Here is a 20,565-nt window from a genome sequence, read left to right as displayed (position 1 = left end):
TCTGACTGAATGTAAAAGACTGCTTATTCATCGCCACAAAATCTTCAGGAGAAATATCTAACAGAACACATGACATAACGTTACTCAGTAGCTAACGTTATAGCTAGATAGATTGGCCTGTGGTGTTTCTCGTTTTTAACTCATTCACTCCCAGCCAGTTTCACCGGAGCAAGGCCCTTCGCTCCCGGCCGTTTTACTGGATTTTGACTAATTTTGCAAGGCCCACAGAAAATTCTGTTCTATTACTATATAAACATGGAACCCACCAAAAGAAAGATTAGACTCTCTTCTTTCAGCAGAAAAAAAAAGTTAGTTCATATCTTTTTCCATTCTTTAGAAATCAGCATTTGAAAATACCTTAGTTTGAACAATTTTCCAATTTCTGGTGAAAAAAACAGAGAAATTGAGCTTTATGTAAAAGCATACATTTCAAACATAACTTTGACTTTAACACAGCTATTTTTCGCTTTTGTGACATCCCAAACATCTGAATAATGTTTTCGTTCTACAAAATAACATAAACAACAAGACAAATAGAGCTTTTGATCGCAAAGTAACAATTTATTTACACATAACTAAACTATTGAACTGTTGAACAATTTGCGCAACAACGGGGAAGGCTCTCGGCTGAATGAGGTGGCTCCCAGTAATCTGATGAGTCCGGATCAAGATCGGTCTCACTTTTTTCATTATCTTCATCGTTGGTTTCAACCTCAGGCTCAGGAGTAATGCAACATGAGCGCCGCAGAACGTGTGTGGAACCTGACACTGTTGTGGCTGTCACCGTCTGTCTCATCAAGATAGATTTTTTTTAATCCTTCTTTGACGATGGTTTCGTTTTCTTTTCAAAACACTCCTCCAGTGTCATTTGCCTTTTTTTCCGATCGTTCTCCACATTTTTCTCAAATTCTCACGCGTCTTCACAAGATCCCTCCAACTTCCGTTTCCTGACTATTTTTCTTCCCTCCCTTTCTTGGCCCGAGATAAGTTCTTACAAAATGCGCTACTGTCCTCCAGTGGCCAGTTTTATTGCTTTAAAATGAGTTTTGAGCATTGTGCATTGCAGTTTAGGTGCAACAGAACCTAGAGATGCCGCTTGTGAAAAAAATTGTAAAAGACGTATAAATACGTTTTTGGGACACTGAAACAATTAAAAATAGAACGTATTTATACGTTTTTGGGAGCAAATGAGTTAAGTTGTGAGTGGTAGCATTTCGCCTCGAATATAATAATGGTCTCCTCTTTTTAAAGTTTAATACCATGGACACACCACTCCACTGCATACTGCAACCCTCTCTGTCTGCTTCCAGACGAAATTCATTAGAAAAAAAACAAACAAACAAACATTTAATTTAAAAAAAAAAAAAAAAAAAAAGTCCATTACCAGCTGTGGTAGTGCAAATTCAGAAAATGTAACTCCCATCAGCATCCATAAATTGTTTTTTCACTCATTCACTGTCACTGAGAGAATATGACAGAGCCTTGGATTAATAGTTTTAAAAGGGTGCGGGGCTTTCGCGATATGTCCATTGTCTGTTTGAGGATGTACAAAGAGGAGGAATATGTGTATATAAGTATTATATCTATACATATTACAGCATTGGGATAGGCTTCGGCACCCCCGCAACCTTCGGGAGGATAAGTGGCACGGAAGATGAATGAATGAATAAGTTTGTTGGTACAACGTTGTGTTGTGACAGTTTAAAAAAAATAAATAACGCACTTGTTTTTCTAGCAGTTTAAAACCTGTTTGAACAATGTTTCTTTTTTGACAGACTGAAAAGGAATCGGTTCCAATTTTCATGCAGACAGACTGCACCATCACCTCTCAGACAGGGCCCAAGGCTTTTAAAATCCCCTTATCCATCCGCCAGAGGATTTGCGCCACCTTTGACACTGCCAACGCCAAGGGCAAGGACTGGCAACTCTTAGCCCACAAGCTCCACTTAGATCGGTGAGCCACCTGCCTCTTGCATTTTATATGCACTCTCTCTGAGTTTCTGTCACAGTGGTTCTGCTCATTAGAATGACTGAAGCGTTATTTTTACGCATTAGTTAAAGGGTTTTTATTGATTGTTGAAATAAATGTGCATTTACAGTATTACAGACAGGGTATAGGTAGTTTAATATCACATTGTTATTGACTTTTTAAATCTCCAGCTACTCTCTCATAAACTTGTTGTATGTTGGGAAAAGACAGCATTTATTACTACAGTTGTTAGAGTTAAAAAAACAAAAAAACAAAAAAAGTGAAAACAATCGTTCTATATATATGACAAGGAAGTTATGCAAATTAACATGGACATATGGACTATGTAAGTTAAACATATAAACCATTGAAAAATGTGCATCAAAGACCATAGTAGATGGAGCATGTGTCACATGAATGGTTGTCGGTATCTTTTAATTAAGTATGGGTGGTAAAACAAAAACAATGTGTATACACTTGATGAATATCAATTGAAAATATATTCAATAACAATTTCAGATAGAAACAAAATCTCAAAGAAAACCTCGATCATTAACCATAGGGAATGATTTCTTCAGCCATAAACCTTGTGATACATATAATCTCACTTTAGAAGCTGTGTATACACTACACCACACATGTCCAAAGTCCGGCCCGGGGGCCAAATGCGGCCCGTGGTCATCCGGCCCCCAGCCCCTGTCATAAAATCAATAACGTCTGGCCCACACACAGACTTAATAAATTGTCCAGCAGTACTGCTACCAGCTTATGAAGTAGCTTACACACTAAATGCTGCTCCTCATTTACCCTCTAAACGGCAGCAGACTCTAAGCAACATTACCCCGCGTGATCCTTTACTCCCAATTTTCTAAAATGGCAACAATCAACCAAAAAAATAAAGAATGTTGACTGCGACCGCCAACGCTTCAAGGATAGATGGAAATTGGATTATTTCTTCACTACAATACGCAACAACTGTGTCTGCCTCATTTGCAAAGAGACAGTCGCTGTTGTTAAAGAGTTCAATGTGAGGCGATATTACCAAACAAGACACGCTAACATGTACGACAAGATTACAGGAAAGATACGAAGCCATAAATTGAAGCAACTTGAAGCTTAATTTTACAGCAGCAGTATTTCGCAAGAGCCCGAGAGTCGAAAGAGAACGCCACAAAGGCTAGTTGCGAGATTGTTGAAATTATTAATAAAAAAAAAAAAATTAAAAAAAAGCAAATGTGACACAAAGAATGGCTTGCTAAAATTTGCCTAAATATATTGTTCTACGTAAAGGATGTCAGCCAAGGTCGGCCCCCCACATTTTTACCACTCCAAATCTGGTCCCCTTTGCAAAAAGTTTGGACACCCCTGTACAACACCAATTACACTTAAAATTCTCTGGACTATTACTTTTTCTGTGGTCTTTTCGAGATGTGGATGAGAGTTGATGTTTTGTATTTTTATATGTTACCCGGTACTGACTTTTTTTTGTTTAATTAACTATGAAACTAATAAAAATAAAGTAAATGACACCAAAAAAATGCTCTAAAAACTAATCAGAACTAAATTCGAAGAGTCAAAACAAAATGAACACTTACCATCATGAGAAATCTAGACCTAATATAACCATGTGTGTCATTACTTGGTGTTGCAACTAGTGATGCACGATTATACATTTTTTAATCGGTACCGATAACCGATGATTTACTCCTCGTTCCAACCGATTGCTGATAATATCAAGCTGGTAATTCTATTAAAAGATTTATGTAAAATTTTAAAGTATACACAAGAGAAAATATTACTGTGCAAAAATATAATGTATTACTCTCTTTTTTCAACATCAAATGTGAACAAGTAGTAAATTCAAACATCTAAATAATGACAGATTGTCTGACATTGTGTAATGGTAAACTTTTGGCAACAATTACTTACAGAAAAAAAAACTACCGTAATTTCCCGAATATAACGCGCACTTTTTTTCCCCAAAATCAACTTGTAAATCATGGTGCGCATTATAAACGGGCACATGGATGGAAACAGAAATATATATATATATTACATGTATATATAAACCGATTTTTTTTTATTGACACGGCCACATTGTGTTGAAGAAACTTATGCGGCGAGCCGTTGCCGACCATTACGGTACGTGACGTCACCATTTTGTTTCGGTAATACTTCACTCTAATCGGCCGAATGATTTCGTCTGTGTTAAATTCAGCTTTTTTCACTCTTCATAAAGCACAGAATTTAGTTTCTTGAACTCATTTGAGTCGACGTTTATTGCAGCTCCGCAACTCGGACCATAACAAACGTAAGCACACACTTCCTGTGTCCGTCAACTATATCTGTCCCTCGGGAAACTCAAACCCAAATAACAATAGTTCCTATTGTTACTGTTGTATCTACAGCGATGAGCTCTCTCGGATTTCCGACTTAAGTTCTCACTTTCATTTTACCGTATCAATCCATGGTGGAAACATTTATTTGTCATGATGAAACGAGCAAGTTATACATCAGTCTTTAAAAGAAAAGTCAAATCTGTTTTGTTTTCTCGTAGATTCTGGTAAATAGGAAAAGTCGTCAGATCATATTATTACCGTAAATATTGTCAGTTTATAGTAATGTTTTGAACTATCAATGTGCTATGCTTGTGCTGTGTTTCACCAATCACTAAAATGACATTTGTGTATCTGTACACGAGCTCTGTTTTCTTGAATTCTTCTATTTATTGGTGCTAAAATTAGGGTACAATAATTTTCCCTAGATTTTACAAGTAAATTTGAGGTGCGCATTATACACGGGTGCGCCTTATATTCGGGAAATTACGGTAAATTGCACAAAAATGCCTTTAAAGGTACGCCGCTACATTACTACCCTGTAAAAACACACCTTCTTAAAACTAGTGAAATTCTCTTGTTTTTAGTGTAAATCTATTGGAAATAAGTGAAATTATCTGCCAGCGCTTAAAGTGTATTTCACTCAGATTTCTTGAAGAAAAATAGCTGAAAATAAGCTTAACAGCCTTATTTTAAACAATAAATTATACTTAACCCAAAAAACTTGTTTGTCATAAATGTTCTTTATTTACGAATAGGTATGGCTCAAAACATTTGAAAGCAATTTTTTCTTAATTTAGGTGAAAAATGACCAATTTTTTTTTAGATGTATGGGCTTAATAATAACAAATGATAATATTTGCGTACTTCAAGTAAGTGGAATAATCTGGCTCATTCATCTGTTAACTAGTCTTTAACACTCAAAACAAATGGAGAAAATTATTTGACTAGATTTAAGAAGAATGATCTGATTAAGACGTTATAAATTTACAGCGTAGTGAATGCATTACTCACTGGCTGACTTCTTGTGACTGATGTTTGGTGCATGTTGAAATTATCATCTAACCACTGTGCCGTCACGATAAACATGCTTACTTGACATCACTTGTCCAAATGTCCATTTTGAAACTGTTGTGATCGGCATGGTTTTTACGAAGAATGGTGGTCATATAAACTGCATAATTTTTTTTATACGGGGCTTTGGCTCTCGGGTCATTTCGGTTAAAAAAAATACAAAAAAAAACCGTCTCTCGTCCGGCACCTCCTCCCGCCTGTGCCTTTCAGTCCGTCCAGCTGCCGAATTGGCACCCGCGCCAGGCCTCTGTCTGGCCGTGCTGCTCGATGAGTTAAACCGGAGTTGAGTGGCGGCGGCAGCTACATTCGTACCGGATATCCGCCCGCCCCGACCGGCTCGTCAGTCCCGCCGTCGGGGAACTGGGCTTGGGACGCCTGCCCGTCCCGCCTATGGCGAGGCGGCGGCGGTCTGCTGGACTGGCCAGAGCGGCAGGCTCAGGTCGGAAGACGGCTACTTGTCGACTTGTCTCGTGCCGGTATTTAGCCTGGATGGAGTTTACCACCCGCTTCTGGCTGCATTCCCAAACAACCCAACTATGGGAAGGCTGCAGCGTCTCTCCATCTCCACGAGCCGCGTAGTGCAGCTTTGTTTATATGTGTTTACATTAGCGTTAGCATTCGTGCTAGCAGCAGCCTCGTTTTTGTTCCAAAAATCTTTGTGATGCAGCTTTAGATGGCTGATCGGGTTTAGTGGTGTTGAATGAGGACGCTTTTTTCTGCCTCGTTGAATTTCTGCAGTGCATGTTTTGCAGATGGCGAAAGTGTCATTTTTTTCCACACACGGATAAATCCAGCCATGCTGTTGCAGAGCCGACATGGTCTCCACTCCAACTGCCTCTGTTGAGTAACTCCGCCTCCTCAACCCTTCCTCCGTCAGTGGCTTCAGATAGGGGAGGGGTTGATTAGGCGGCAGGGCTGAATTGGACAAAACTGCTTCAGTTGCGCACATTTGCAGGCTAAATCAAGTACATAATTATCGGCTTGCGTTATCGGTTGAATTATTTTTTTTTTTTGTCTGGATTATCTGTGTGACGTCATAATTGCCATTATCAGCCGATAATTATCGGTAACCGATATTATCGTGCATCTTTAGTTGCGACCAATACATGTTGCAATATTGGTATTAATCTGCAAGTGATTGGCTCATAAGCAGTCAACGGTTGCATCGAAAAGTCAGCTACAATAGGCTCCTGCCCAAGTGTAGCCCTCATGATGAGAAGCAGCATGGAAAAAAAAAAAAAAAAATCTAGTTTTTGTTTAAATAGATTTGTATCAGTGATGCGTTTTCAACATGATCCTGCGCGTTTTTAAATGGCTCCAAAGCCTATTGATATTAAAGTACCTGTGACAGCATAAGAAAAATCTTAAATAGCATTATTATGTGAATTAGTCATATTTTGAGACGATTCGACTATATACAAAAATTTGGCAAAGCGCAGATGACGAGAAATTAGTCTTTTAATCTGCCGTTTAGCCACCCGTGTCAGTCCATCTTTTGTCATTTCCCTGCCCCGGCTTTGGAGACGGAGGAAAGAGCGTAAACAAAACACAAGGTGTGACAGCTAGCCGACATGCCAACCCGAACCGGGCAGTGTTTCCAAGTCTTATTATGGCCTTTCGAAAACAAAAAATCACATAAAACTACCCCAGATCATGTCACACTGTGGCGGTATTGATTGTCTTCACCAATGGGCCAACCCCCCAGCGGTGAGCAAGTTAAAGTTTGTCGTTCCCCTGCTGCGGGCAGGAGTGCTTGTTGCCGGGGAAGCAGCTGGAGAATGACCGCCGAGCGGCTGTTCCAATCTTTTTCGCCTTTCGAAAACAAAAAATAGCACAAAACTGCCCCAACTCATGTCACACACGGCGGCGGGGGTGACAACCTTCACCGATCGGCCAGCCTCCGGCAGTGAGCAAGTTTCGGCTCATCGTTCCCCTGCTCCGGGCAGGAGTGCTCGTTGCCAGGGAAGAAGCTGGAGAATGACCACCGGACAAACCGGCTGATGTCGGAGGAGCGCGTGGCTGCCCGAGCCAAACCCAAGGATAGTGGTCTATTGCCGGACACACGAAGAGGGCAGAGTTGGCTGGAAGTCTGGACTATATGGAGAACTGCAAATGAGAGCGGTGGGCTGCACGAGCATAAGCTGAGTATAGCGCGCTCTCGGCGGGCATCCGTAGAGGACCGAGGGGGGTGTGCGACAGGCCGCGTGTCGTCAGCCGAGTGGCCTTCTCAGTGGACAAGGAGCATTGTCAGCCACAAAATGCAAGCCACCTCCTTATTAAAACGTGTGCCATGATCCCAGTATTTGACATAATACAAAACATGTAGTTTATGCACTTCCTCTTAAGTCCAATGGTCCTACAGTTGTCTTTTCAGGCTTCAATTAATTGTTTAAGTCGACGTAATTCATAACTAATGTGTGTGTGTGTGTGCGCGCTCCTGGTGAACAGGTCAACGTGTGCCATGATCCCAGTATTTGACTTAAAACAAAACATGCACTTTACGCACTTCCTCGTAAGTCCAATGGTCCTTCAGTTGTCGGACTTGTTGTGGCCAATCTCCGCGGTGAACGGGAACTCTCACACGCCGCTCTCTGTTGCAGCAACAAAAACCTGCAGCACATTTGGCTGGAGTGAAGCGAAAAATAAACAAATTAATCTGCAAAATCAGCTGAATCTGCTGTCCTTTAGCATGCTATAAAGCAATGCTGTATTGTGAGATGCTGACCCGGGTGACGTCACATTCGCATTCTTCCTCAATCCAGGAAGTCACTTATTTTCATGGCGCGGGATTCAAAAAATTGAATATTAGGGCTGTTAAACGATTAAAATTTTTAATCGAGTTAATCACAGCTTACAAAATAATTAATCATAATTAATCGCAATTCAAACCATCTCTAAAATATGCCATATTTTTCTGTAAATTATTGTTGGAATGGAAAGATAAGACAAGACGGATGTATACATTCAACATACTGTACTTAAGTACTGTATTTGCTTATTATAACAATAAATCCACAAGATGGCATTAACATAAACATTCTTTCTGTGATAGGGATCCATGGATAGAAAGAATTGTAATTCTTAAAAGATAAATGTGAGTACAAGTTATAGCAATTTTGATAGTTTGTATATTGTGACTAAATATTAGAGGTGTGCATCGGCACTGCCCTCACGATTCGATTCGATTACGATTCGGAGGGCCACGATTCGATTACGATTCAGAGGGTAACGATTCGATTCGGTTCGATTGGGCAATGCATCGCGATGCATTAAAGCCTGGGATGCATTAAAATTCTAAAGCAAAGCATATTTTTCGTGAATCATGAGGCAACACAAGCGGTAAGACATTAAACAACTTTTTATTGGCTCTTGTGTCACTCCTGGTTGAAGTCAAATGAAAATACTTTCATATACATATATATATATATGTTTTTAAAAAAAAAAAAACATCACAGCATTTAATTAGTGCTTTGAATGAGACCAGGGCTTTCTCTTTTTTTACACACAGTAGCAGCCTTTCACACAGTGCAACATCTGAACTCCTGTGCAAAATCAGTAATAACAGTCACTGTATTTTAGTCACAACGACCCATTAATAAAAATATTCAAGTAAATACTAAAGGAAACGAAAATATTGTAGTGTAGCAGCATCTTTATCGCAATATCAATCCAGGGATCAGTTCAGTTGCAAACAAAACATCAACTAAATTGCAATGTAGAACAAAAGTAAAATATAGGCCTAGCCCACTATATATGTGCAATAGAGGTTAGATCATGCCTAAAAAAATCCAACCCGACCCGACATGGCCCGCTGGTATTGAAGCCCAACCCGGCCCAGCCCGAGCCCGATCAATTAGATTTGCAGGCCCAGCCCGAAAAACCTGATTTTAATTTTTTTTAATTTTTTGGAGTGATGCGAGAGAGAAAAAAACGCAGCAGCAGCAATTTATTTTCATTTCTTCGAGTTGGCAGAAAAAACGCAAGTTTTCTTAATGTTTAAATAGTCTACATATTTATATGATCATTATAAAAACATTTACACAACGAAATATTGCTGGGAAAGTTTAATATTAAAAAAAAAAAAAAAACGGTTTTGCAGACATACAGAGGAGAAGATTCAAAAGGATCACATTACTGTTGCCTATGTGTGCATAAATAAAAGTGTCCTTCGTAACGAATTCTCAGTTGGCAGAAAAAAACGCAAGTTTTCTTAATGTTTAAATAGTCTACATATTTTTATGATCATTATAAAAGCATTTACACAACAAAATAACACTGGGAAAGTTTAATAAATTAAAAAAAAAAAAAAAAAAAAAGGTTTTGCAGACACACAGAGGAGAAGACTCAAAAGGAACACATTTCTGTTGCCTTTGTGTGCATAAATAAAAGTGTCCTTCGTAACGAATTCTCAGTTGGCAGAAAAAAACGCAAGTTTTCTTAATGTTTAAATAGTCTACATATTTTTATGATCATTATAAAAGCATTTACACAACGAAATATTGCTGGGAAAGTTTAATATTAAAAAAAAAAAAACTTTAATGTAAAAAAAATATTCGGTTTTGCAGACACACAGAGGGGAAGATTCAAAAGGATCACATTTGTGTTGCCTTTGTGTGCATAAATAAAAGTGTCTTTCGTAACGAATAGCAAGCGCCACAGCAGGAGGAGGAGAAGAAAAAGCGGGCGGCGCCACGGCGTTCATGTGCGTGCACAAGCAAATGCACAATACAGAGAGCCTGCTTTCGGTTTTATCCCTTTTCTTTTTTTTTATTCTTTTTTTTTTTATAATTTATTAGTCGGCGCGGCGGCCCGCCCCGACCCGACCCGAACGTGAATGCTTAACATTTTGGGCCCGACCCGGGCACAAGATCTAACCTAAGAGATAGGACATAACATAACAATGGCTGAAGTGGAGAAAGAGGGAGCGAGAAAGATTATTGATGCACCTAAGACATTGAAAGCAGACATCTGAGACATTTTGGCTTCTAAGAGGTTGGTGGGAAACTTGACCAGAGTTATGCGTGTGTAAAAAAATGAAACATGAGAATAATAATGGGAAACCAAATCCGTTGCATCACTGGAATTGCGCGGGGAAGATTTTTTAACGTACTTATATATTTTAAAATGCGCTGAATTGATTCGGCTTGTTGCCCGCATCGAATCGAACCGTCCATGCCCCGCATCGGGATGCATCGCCGCATCGATTATTGTTGACACCACTACTAAATATTGCCATCTTGTGTATTTGTTGAGCTAAACGCAATGTTTGAATAGAGTTTGTCCAAAGTCTGAGTATTATTTTGCATAGCTATTTTGATTGGGAATGCCAGTTCCCATTGCATTTAGCACTTTTCTTTTGTGAACATTATTTTTTTTTGAGAGATAAGAATATTATTTTTGTTGTGCTTTCACTAAATGATACTGTTGCAACTTAAATGTTCTTAACTGCCCAAAGGCATGATGGGAAGTTGGGCAACCATCATTGTCAGTGGTGGCTGCAAATGGTATATCTTCTCTGTGTTGTGTACAATACAGGGTGTTAAGAAAAAGATCATCTCCTGTCATTTTTCCCCACGTCGCTCGCCACAATAGTTATAATTGTTGTGGAAGAGATGCCAAAGCTTATACCAATAAATGTGTCCTCTCCACTCGCTTGTCTCTGCCTCTTAGCTCTCTCTCAATAAATAGCTCTCAATATACTTAAAACGGCGTCATTGTAGTCTGTTTGCGGCAATGCGTGAGTGGGTCGTTCCGTGCATGCGTTAAATGCAGTAAATATTTTAACGTGATTAATTTAAAAAATTAATTACCACCCGTAACGCGATAATATTGACAGCCCTAATATAAATCGATCGCTTCCACACACATCCAAGCAGTCCATTTCTTTCAGGAGCATATAATACCACGTGAAATAATAAATAAACATGCTTTTTGCTGTCATAGGCACTTTAAGTAAACATAATGAGTAATGACTACTCAGCAACCTAAGTGTTACCACTTTAAAAACTGAATATTAATACGTTTCCTCAAGTATCAAGTAAGTGTAATTAAAGACTCCAGAAATGACTGATATGGCGTGTGTGTGGGCACGCGTGCAACATATCGTGGGAGCCCCGATTGTCATACTCATTTAGATACTCAATGTTTTTTGCAGGATTTTAGATTGTGGTGGCTATAATCTCCTGCTCAGTGGATGGTTCATGAGGGGTCGCTATCTTGGAGTCCTTTGTGGTTCCAAATTATCTCGATAAGATTTCCTCTGCACATTTTGTGGTGGCTTTCTCATCGCACCTGATCAAACCAAAAGCAGCAGCCTTTTAAGTTACTCTATGTTATTGTCCCTGGAGAGTTCTAAAGAGCTGCAGTGAAACACTGACCCCCACTGGGCTGTCTCTACATGACAAACTCATTGGCATGGCAACAAGCTCCTTGATATTTTGCTTGGGCTGTGACTATATGAAAGCTAAGCAATGCAGCATTAAGCCTTCTGTTAAGTTATTGTTCAGGATGAAAACATGTTCTTGATTATGTTTTTAATGCTCGTATGCCAATCAGATTGTAATGCTTACTGAAAGGTACACAATTTCTTTGTATGATTAACTATTATACGGTACAGCAAAGTTGTTTCTGTGTAAATTCTGATGGTGCTTAAAGATCTCGATCAACAACTTTTACATTTTTCAATACGAGTTTATAGTTTCTCAAATACTTATTGGAGTCCAATATATTTAGGCTGCAAGAGTTATTTGCATATAATTATCAACAAGTTTAATCCTTTTGCAAATTAGATGAATCCTCTGTAATGATACCACTTCCACCATTTAAAGAGCACTCAATATGCAAATGTCCACCTTTATATTTACATTCTGGAAGAGTCCCAGAAATTATTTGCTGAGGAGAAAAATCTAGGAGTGGTGTTTTATGCTGATGAACTCAACTCAATGTAATTTACAGTAAAATCAGCGACCCTTGTGAGGAAAAGCGGTATGGAAAACGAATGAATGAATGAATTCATATATAAGTTCTGAGAACAACCACAATGGCAACATTTTGCCCTAAATTAGTGTTGCACTTTTCACATTAGTGATGTCCCGATCCGATACTCAGTATCAGTATCGATGGCCGACGTGGCTATTTTTGGAGGATCGGACACTGTCGGATTTGGTGACAAGATCAGATCAGATCCAGTAGTCGCGTGTTTTAGTACCATCTTGCTTTTCGGCTGGTGTAAATCAAACTACTAAGTAAGTATGTCCGCTGTTAAAGGGAACTTTGCACCTAAAGACCTGTAGGCTCTAATAAGCCATAATTGTTTTCTTTTACTAAAATATGTTATTAGAAACAGATATATATTTGCAATTGATTAAAAATCTATAATTTATTAATACATGTTTTGACCTACAGGGGACGCCATGTTTTAGGTGCACAATGCACGCTAGGGGTGATGACGTGGTTGGGCTGAACTGGGAAAATAGCTGTGCTAGCTAGCAAGCGAAGATAGTTTGACGACTTGCATGATTTTGTCACATTCTGCTGCTGGTCAGATCGTTTTTTTACAGAGCTGTGGGATGAGTTCCCAACGTCGTACCTGCATCCAATTCCAACTCATCAGCAGTGTCTTTAAACCGATCCTAGGCAGCTTGCCGAGATATGACTTGCTGCCATTTGACAGTTTATATATTCTTTTGTTGCTAGTTGCATCGTTGCCTTGTTTTTTTTTTCATTTGTCTGCCTCTCACGGCAGGTTTCCGGTTTTTTTTTTTTTTTTTTTTTTTTTTTTAATTGATCCCAACCTACTGTTACGAACCCTTTTTGTGTCTGCGTTTTCGCGATCGCGTGTTTTTTGTGTGTGTTCAATAAACCCTTTTACGCAATCCCAATGTTATTGTTGTCTGCTTGCTGTCTGAAGTGAGCCGCATTTTCTAATTCAGTGGTCAACCCAGCCGCACGTTCTTTTCAGTTGCGTTTCCCTTTAAGGTTTTACTGCACAGAGACAGACAACGCATGTAGTTTGCGATTGCTTTATAAGCTAAATCATGACTCTATTGTCATGCGGAAGCATTGTCCTGTGGTCTACGCGCTTGTCTGTTGCATGGGAAAGGCAGGTTCGAAACCCGCTGGAGACCTTCATTGAATTGGTTTTGCTGCTCGTTTTGTGAAATATCGACAGTGCTGTCCTGCTCATCACCTTTCCGCTCAGGTTCAAATTGAAAGGGCACGAGCGACGACATGTTTATGTAACTACAGAGTGATACTGTGGTAGCCCGGCAGTGCCACCCAGTGACGTCACCGCTCAGAGTGCATTGTGTCGTCAACAACAATGGCGACCAACGAGTTGAACTAATTTTACAAATTCTATTAAAACGAAAACTTTAAGAGGGGTTTTAATATCAAATTATTATAACTCATACTAACATTTATCTTTTAAGAATTAGTTAGAAAAGACATGTAGTCTTTCTATCTGTGGTACCCTTTGAGGAAGTACCAGAAGAACTCAGTTTGATTTGATTTGAAAAAAATGTATAATTATTATTTTTTTTTGCCTTTTTTTACTTATCTATAAATATAGATATCGGATCGGCATCAGATCGTTATCGGCTAAACATATCTTTTAAAAAATTGGATTGGAAGTTAAAAAAAAAATTTTAAATAAAAAATCTGCATCTGGACATCCTTACTTGACGTTGGTTTTGTTTCACATGACTACCAAAAGTATTTTTTTGTTTGTTTGTTTGTTTTTTGTTTTTGTAATTTCTGTTTTCAAGTAAGTCTCAGTGAAGTCTTAAAATGTAGCATAATCCATGAAAAAGAATTCAATAGAAAAATAAATGAATGAAAAAAAATACAATCCTCGATATGTAGGTAGGGAGAAAAAAAACAGGGTGGAGCAATACATAAATATACAATATAATGTGGGTTTTTGAATGAAGAAATCTTCTAACATTTGCAACCATAAATTGTACAGATTACAAGTGGATTTGCAGAAAAACAGCCAAACTGAGCAATGCAACACGTATCATGGTTGTGTCAAATTTGCAAGAAACATTCAAGCTTTCTTATAGGTCTGAGCTAAATTTCAACTACACTGGATTTGGTCAACGTGCCGTGCAGGACCATCACTGACTTTCATCATCACCAAAATGTCATTTGCAACATGATGAGGACTCCTACAGAGCCACAGTCATTTAAAAAAAAAGAAAAAAAAAAAAAACATTCAATTTCAAGATGAACTAGGCCTGCAAGCAGGACTGAACGGGCCCTCGCAATCTAGCGCAACTCGGACGTCACGCAACTCGGACTGTGTGCAGGTCAGGGTGGTGGCAGATCCTCCTCTCTAATCATCTCATTAGAACCTAACATGCACGAAAGTCGCCTATTTACATTACCACACCCAAGAGATAAAAAACCCTATTGGAGAGAGTACTACAAAAAAGGAGCAACTACTGAGATGTGCAGCCAAGCCCTTATTCAAAACCAAATTAATCTTCTAACTGGGCCAATTCGACCAAGTGTGCCAAATATTGTGGCTCTATAAGCTGCCTGAGTCTCTGAAAAAAAATATTTCCTTTAAATGGCGAACAAAGGGTCGTCACGGCAACAGATAGAGACACGTGGACATGTGCCGTAAATAAGTATTTTAATAGGTCTTGAAACTACAATGACCAACCTGAAAAGAACTGGACATGTATTGGAAAAACGAGTGACTTTCTATTGCCACTAGTTGGCGCTGTAGGGTTGATGCAAATGACCCCTACAAGGCCCTTCAGGGTATGACTCTCAACAAGCACGGGAAGTTTGGCGCAGATATGTTGTATATCTGCCGAGTTATGACTGTTCAAAGTTTTTGGAGAGAAAAATTGATGACAGTCATTTTCACTTTGCTGTTTGGACCCCTCCGCTTGAACGAAACTTCAATATTCTTCATCAGGCACCTGAAGACAGGTCTTAAGGCTTCCCTTATGCAGGTTTGAGGTAGATTGATTTTTTCCCTTTAGAGGAGGAGTGTGTCCAGTAAAAAAGGGCATTTCCTGTTCCCACTAGGAGGCGCCAGGCACAAATGGTAAATTTTCAATCCAGTCCTGCTCAGGCTGGTATACCTCACACACATGCCAGATTTAAAATAGATTGAAGGTTGTATGAGGGAGTTATCAGTCATTTTCCGAATTCGGTGTTTTGGCGAAAAAATGGCCGACTTTGGCACCCCGCCCATGTCAGGCCCGTGAATGAAAACACACCATTTTGATAACTTAAGATTTCATGTGCCTCATGAACAGTCTCGCCAATTTTGAGAATGATCAAACTAATTCCCTAGATGCCAAGGTGTAAAATGTGCACACTGTAAATCGATAAAAATTTCATATTCAATCCAAAATACCCGATTTCCTGTTGGGTTTGGAATACACATGCAAGAGACTTTTTGGAGCAGTTTTGTACAAGGTATCGACTCTCCGAATTTCATCCTTCTACGTTGAAAAAACCTAAATAGAGAGGCCTTTTTGAAAATTTCAAGGGGGCGCCAGTGAGCCATTTTGTTACATGTTTTCGTAACGTTGCAAGATTATTGAACGTTATGCAAAGCCGCATGTATGTCCAAATTTTTGTGAGTTTTCGTGCATGTTCAAGCCTCCAAATGTAAACTCCTACTGTGAACCGATAAAAATTTCACATTCGATCCAAAATACCCGATTTCCTGTTGGATTTGGAATACGGGTGCAAGAGACTTTTTGGAGCAGTTTTGCACAAGGTATCTACTCCCCAAATTTCCTTGCTCTATGTTGAAAAAACCCAATAGGAAAGGCCTTTTTTAAAACTTCTTTCTGTCGCCACTAGTTGGCACTGTAGAGTTGATGCAAATGACCCCTACAAGAACATTCAGGGTATGACTCTCAACAAACACGGGAAGTTTGGCGCAGATATGTTGTATATCTGCCGAGTTATGACTGTTCAAAGTTTTTTGCGTGACAAATTGTTGACGTTCATTTTCACTTTCCTGTTTGGACCCCTCCGCCTCAACGAAACCTCAATATTTTTCATCAGGCACCTGAACACAGGTCTTAAGGCTCCCCTGATGCAGGTTTGAGGTCAACAGATTTTTTTCCCTTGGAGGAGGAACCTGTCTCGTAAAAAAAGGCATTTCCTGTTCTCACTAGGGGGCGCTAGACCTAATGGGTAATATTTCAATGCACTCGTGTTAAGGGTGGGATACCACACATACATGCCAAATATGAAAAAGATTGAACGTTGTGTCAAGGAACTATTAGTCATTTACTGAATTTGTCATTTTGCCGAAAAAATGGTCGACTTTGGCACCACGCCCAGGTCAGACCCGTGAATGAAAACGCACCATTTTCAAAACTTAAGATTTCATATGTCTCCTGAACAGTCTCACCAATTTTGAAGATGATCCAACTAACTCCCTCGGCGAAAAGGTCTCAAATGTGCACCCTGTGAATCGATAAAAATTTCATATTTGAGCCAAAATAACCGATTTCCTGTTGGGTTTGGAATATGCGTGTAAATGCTTTTTTGGAGCGGTTTTGGACAAGGTATAGACCCCCCAAATTTCATTGCTCTACGCTGACATACCCTAATGTTATAGGCCAATTTTAAAATTTCAAGGGGGCGCCACTGAGCCATTTTGTTGTATTTTTTTGCAACGTTGCAAAATTATCGAATTTTACAATTTTTCGGACGTATGTGCAAATTTTGGTGACTTTTCGTGCATGTTCAGGCCTCCAAATTGGCCGTTTTCATTTGCCCTGAAAAAAAAAAAAATAAAATAAAATAAAAAAAAAAACTAGGCCTGCAAGCAGGACTGAACGGGCCCTCGCAATCTAGCGCAACTCGGACGTCACGCAACTCGGACTGTGTGCAGGTCAGGGTGTTGGCAGATGCTCCTCTCTAATCATCTCATTAGAACATAACATGCTCGAAAGTCGCCTATTTACATTCCCACACCCAAGAGATAAAAACCCCTATTGGAGAGAGTACTACAAAAAAGGAGCCACTACTGAGCTGTGCAGCCAAGCCCTTATTCAAAACCAAAATTAATCTTCTAACTGGGCCAATTCGACGAAGTGTGCCAAATATTGTGGCTATATAAGCTGCCTGAGTCTTTGAAAAAAAATATTTCCTTTAAATGGCGAATAAAGGGTCGTCACGGCAACAGACAGAGACACGTGGACATGGGCTGTAAATAAGTATTACAATAGGTCTTCAAATTACAATGACCAACCTGAAAAGAACTGGACATGTATTGGAAAAACGAGTGACTTTCTATTGCCACTAGTTGGCGCTGTAGGGTTGATGCAAATGATCTCTACAAGGCCCTTCAGGGTATGACTCTCAACAAGCACGGGAAGTTTGGCGCAGATATGTTGTATATCTGCCGAGTTATGACTGTTCAAAGTTTTTGGAGAGAAAAATTGTTGACAGTCATTTTCACTTTCCTGTTTGGACCCCTCCGCTTCAACGAAACTTCAATATTTTTCATCAGGCACCTGAAGACAGGTCTTAAGCCTTCCCTTATGCAGGTTTGAGGTCAACAGATTTTTTTTCCTTGGAGGAGGAACCTGTCTCGTAAAAAAAGGCATTTCCTGTTCTCACTAGGGGGCGCTAGGCCTAATGGGTAATATTTCAATGCACTCGTGTTAAGGGTGGGATGTCGCACATACATGCCAGATATGAAAAAGATGGAACGTTGTGTGAAGGAACTATTAGTCATTTACTGAATTTGTCATTTTGCCGAAAAAATGGCCGACTTTGGCACCCCGCCCAGGTCAGGCCCGTGAATGAAAACACACCATTTTGATAACTTAAGATTTCATATGCCTCATGAACAGTCTCGCCAATTTTGAGAATGATCAAACTAATTCCCTAGGTGCCAAGGTGTAAAATGTGCACACTGTAAATCGATAAAAATTTCACATTCAATCCAAAATACCCGATTTCCTGTTGGGTTTGGAATATGCATGCAAGAGACTTTTTGGAGCAGTTTTGTACAAGGTATCGACTCTCCGAATTTCATCCCTCTACGTTGAAAAAACCTAAATGGAGAGGCCTTTTTGAAAATTTCAAGGGGGCGCCACTGAGCCATTTTGTTACATGTTTTCGTAACGTTGCAAGATTATTGAACGTTATGCAAAGCCACATGTATGTCCAAATTTTTGTGAGTTTTCGTGCATGTTCAAGCCTCCAAATGTAAACTCCTACTGTGAACCGATAAAAATTTCACATTCGATCCAAAATACCCGATTTCCTGTTGGATTTGGAATACGGGTGCAAGAGACTTTTTGGAGCAGTTTTGCACAAGGTATCGACTCCCCAAATTTCATCACTCTCTGTTAAAAAAACCTAATAGGAAACGCCTTTTTGAAAAATTCAAGGGGGCGCCACTGAGCCATTTTGCTACATGTTTTCGTAACATTGCAAGATTATCGAACGTTATCTAAAGCCGCATGTATGTGCAAATTTGTACAAGTTTTTGTGCATATTCAAGCCTCCAAATGTAAACTCCTACTGTGAACCCATGAAAATTTCACATTCGATCCAAAATACCCGATTTCCTGTTGGATTTGGAATATGGGTGCAAGAGACTTTTTGGATCAGTTTTGCATAAGGTATCTACTCCCCAAATTTCCTTGCTCTATGTTGAAAAAACCCAATAGGAAAGGCCTTTTTTAAAACTTCTTTCTGTCGCCACTAGTTGGCACTGTAGAGTTGATGCAAATGACCCCTACAAGAACCTTCAGGGTATGACTCTCAACAAACACGGGAAGTTTGGCGCAGATATGTTGTATATCTGCCGAGTTATGACTGTTCAAAGTTTTTTGCGTGACAAATTGTTGACGTTCATTTTCACTTTCCTGTTTGGACCCCTCCGCCTCAACGAAACCTCAATATTTTTCATCAGGCACCTGAACACAGGTCTTAAGGCTCCCCTGATGCAGGTTTGAGGTCAACAGATTTTTTTCCCTTGGAGGAGGAACCTGTCTCGTAAAAAAAGGCATTTCCTGTTCTCACTAGGGGGCGCTAGACCTAATGGGTAATATTTCAATGCACTCGTGTTAAGGGTGGGATACCACACATACATGCCAAATATGAAAAAGATTGAACGTTGTGTCAAGGAACTATAAGTCATTTACTGAATTTGTCATTTTGCCGAAAAAATGGTCGACTTTGGCACCACGCCCAGGTCAGACCCGTGAATGAAAACGCACCATTTTCAAAACTTAAGATTTCATATGTCTCCTGAACAGTCTCACCAATTTTGAAGATGATCCAACTAACTCCCTCGGCGAAAAGGTCTCAAATGTGCACCCTGTAAATCGATAAAAATTTCATATTTGATCCAAAATAACCGATTTCCTGTTGGGTTTGGAATATGCGTGTAAATGCTTTTTTGGAGCGGTTTTGGACAAGGTATAGACCCCCCAAATTTCATTGCTCTACGCTGACAGACCCTAATGTTATAGGCCAATTTTAAAATTTCAAGGGGGCGCCACTGAGCCATTTTGTTATATTTTTTTGCAACGTTGCAAAATTATCGAAATTTACAATTTTCCGGACGTATGTGCAAATTTTGGTGACTTTTCGTGCATGTTCAGGCCTCCAAATTGGCCGTTTTCATTTGCCCTGAAAAAAAAAAAAAAAAAAAAAAATAAAAAAAAAAATAATCCTTTGCAAAACAATAGGGCCTTCGCACGCTTAGTGCTCGGGCCCTAATAATCCTTTGCAAAACAATAGGGCCTTCGCACGCTTAGTGCTCGGGCCCTAACAAGGTGCCTAACATTTATGAGGTGCAAACCCACTTGGCCCTGATCTCGACATCTTATGGCTCCAAGGCACTTTTCATGCAAAAGAGGTTTAGCACCATGGGTCCTTATGCGTTAAAGATACAAGATACTTGAACAGAACCAGTATTTAGCAGCGGAAAAACATCGGCCCCCAATGCTTTGGCTTGGCTGAAAAGAGGCAAAGCATTGGAAATCAATGCATATACCCATAACCGTGCTAGTAAATAGTAGTGAACACTTGAGAAACTTAATTACAAATATTAAAACATTCATTTGGAAGAACTTGTTTTGGGCAGCTAAAGATGATGTATCATTTTGTGCAGAAATGGCAATTCTGTTCCCAAACCATAATTAGAGATGTCCCGATCGATCAGCATCCCGATCAATCGGG

The 20,565-nt window shown here is 39.5% G+C and overlaps 1 protein-coding gene across 2 annotated transcripts in view; it reads left to right on the top strand.

Annotated features, from left to right (window-relative positions):
* Positions 1-20,565, top strand: part of unc5db (unc-5 netrin receptor Db) — a 330,197-nt gene that overhangs the window by 299,407 nt on the left and 10,225 nt on the right. For both annotated transcript variants that reach the window (XM_057831103.1, XM_057831101.1), the window contains one exon: positions 1,776-1,954. In XM_057831103.1, the coding sequence (XP_057687086.1) occupies positions 1,776-1,954 (179 nt within the window). The remainder of the gene's footprint in view (positions 1-1,775; positions 1,955-20,565) is intronic.

Source organism: Corythoichthys intestinalis, chromosome 3, assembly GCF_030265065.1.
Source record: "Corythoichthys intestinalis isolate RoL2023-P3 chromosome 3, ASM3026506v1, whole genome shotgun sequence".
NCBI classification, from domain to species: domain Eukaryota; kingdom Metazoa; phylum Chordata; class Actinopteri; order Syngnathiformes; family Syngnathidae; genus Corythoichthys; species Corythoichthys intestinalis.
Note: the sequence above shows the minus strand (reverse complement) of the source record. Positions and strands in the feature narration are given on the sequence as shown.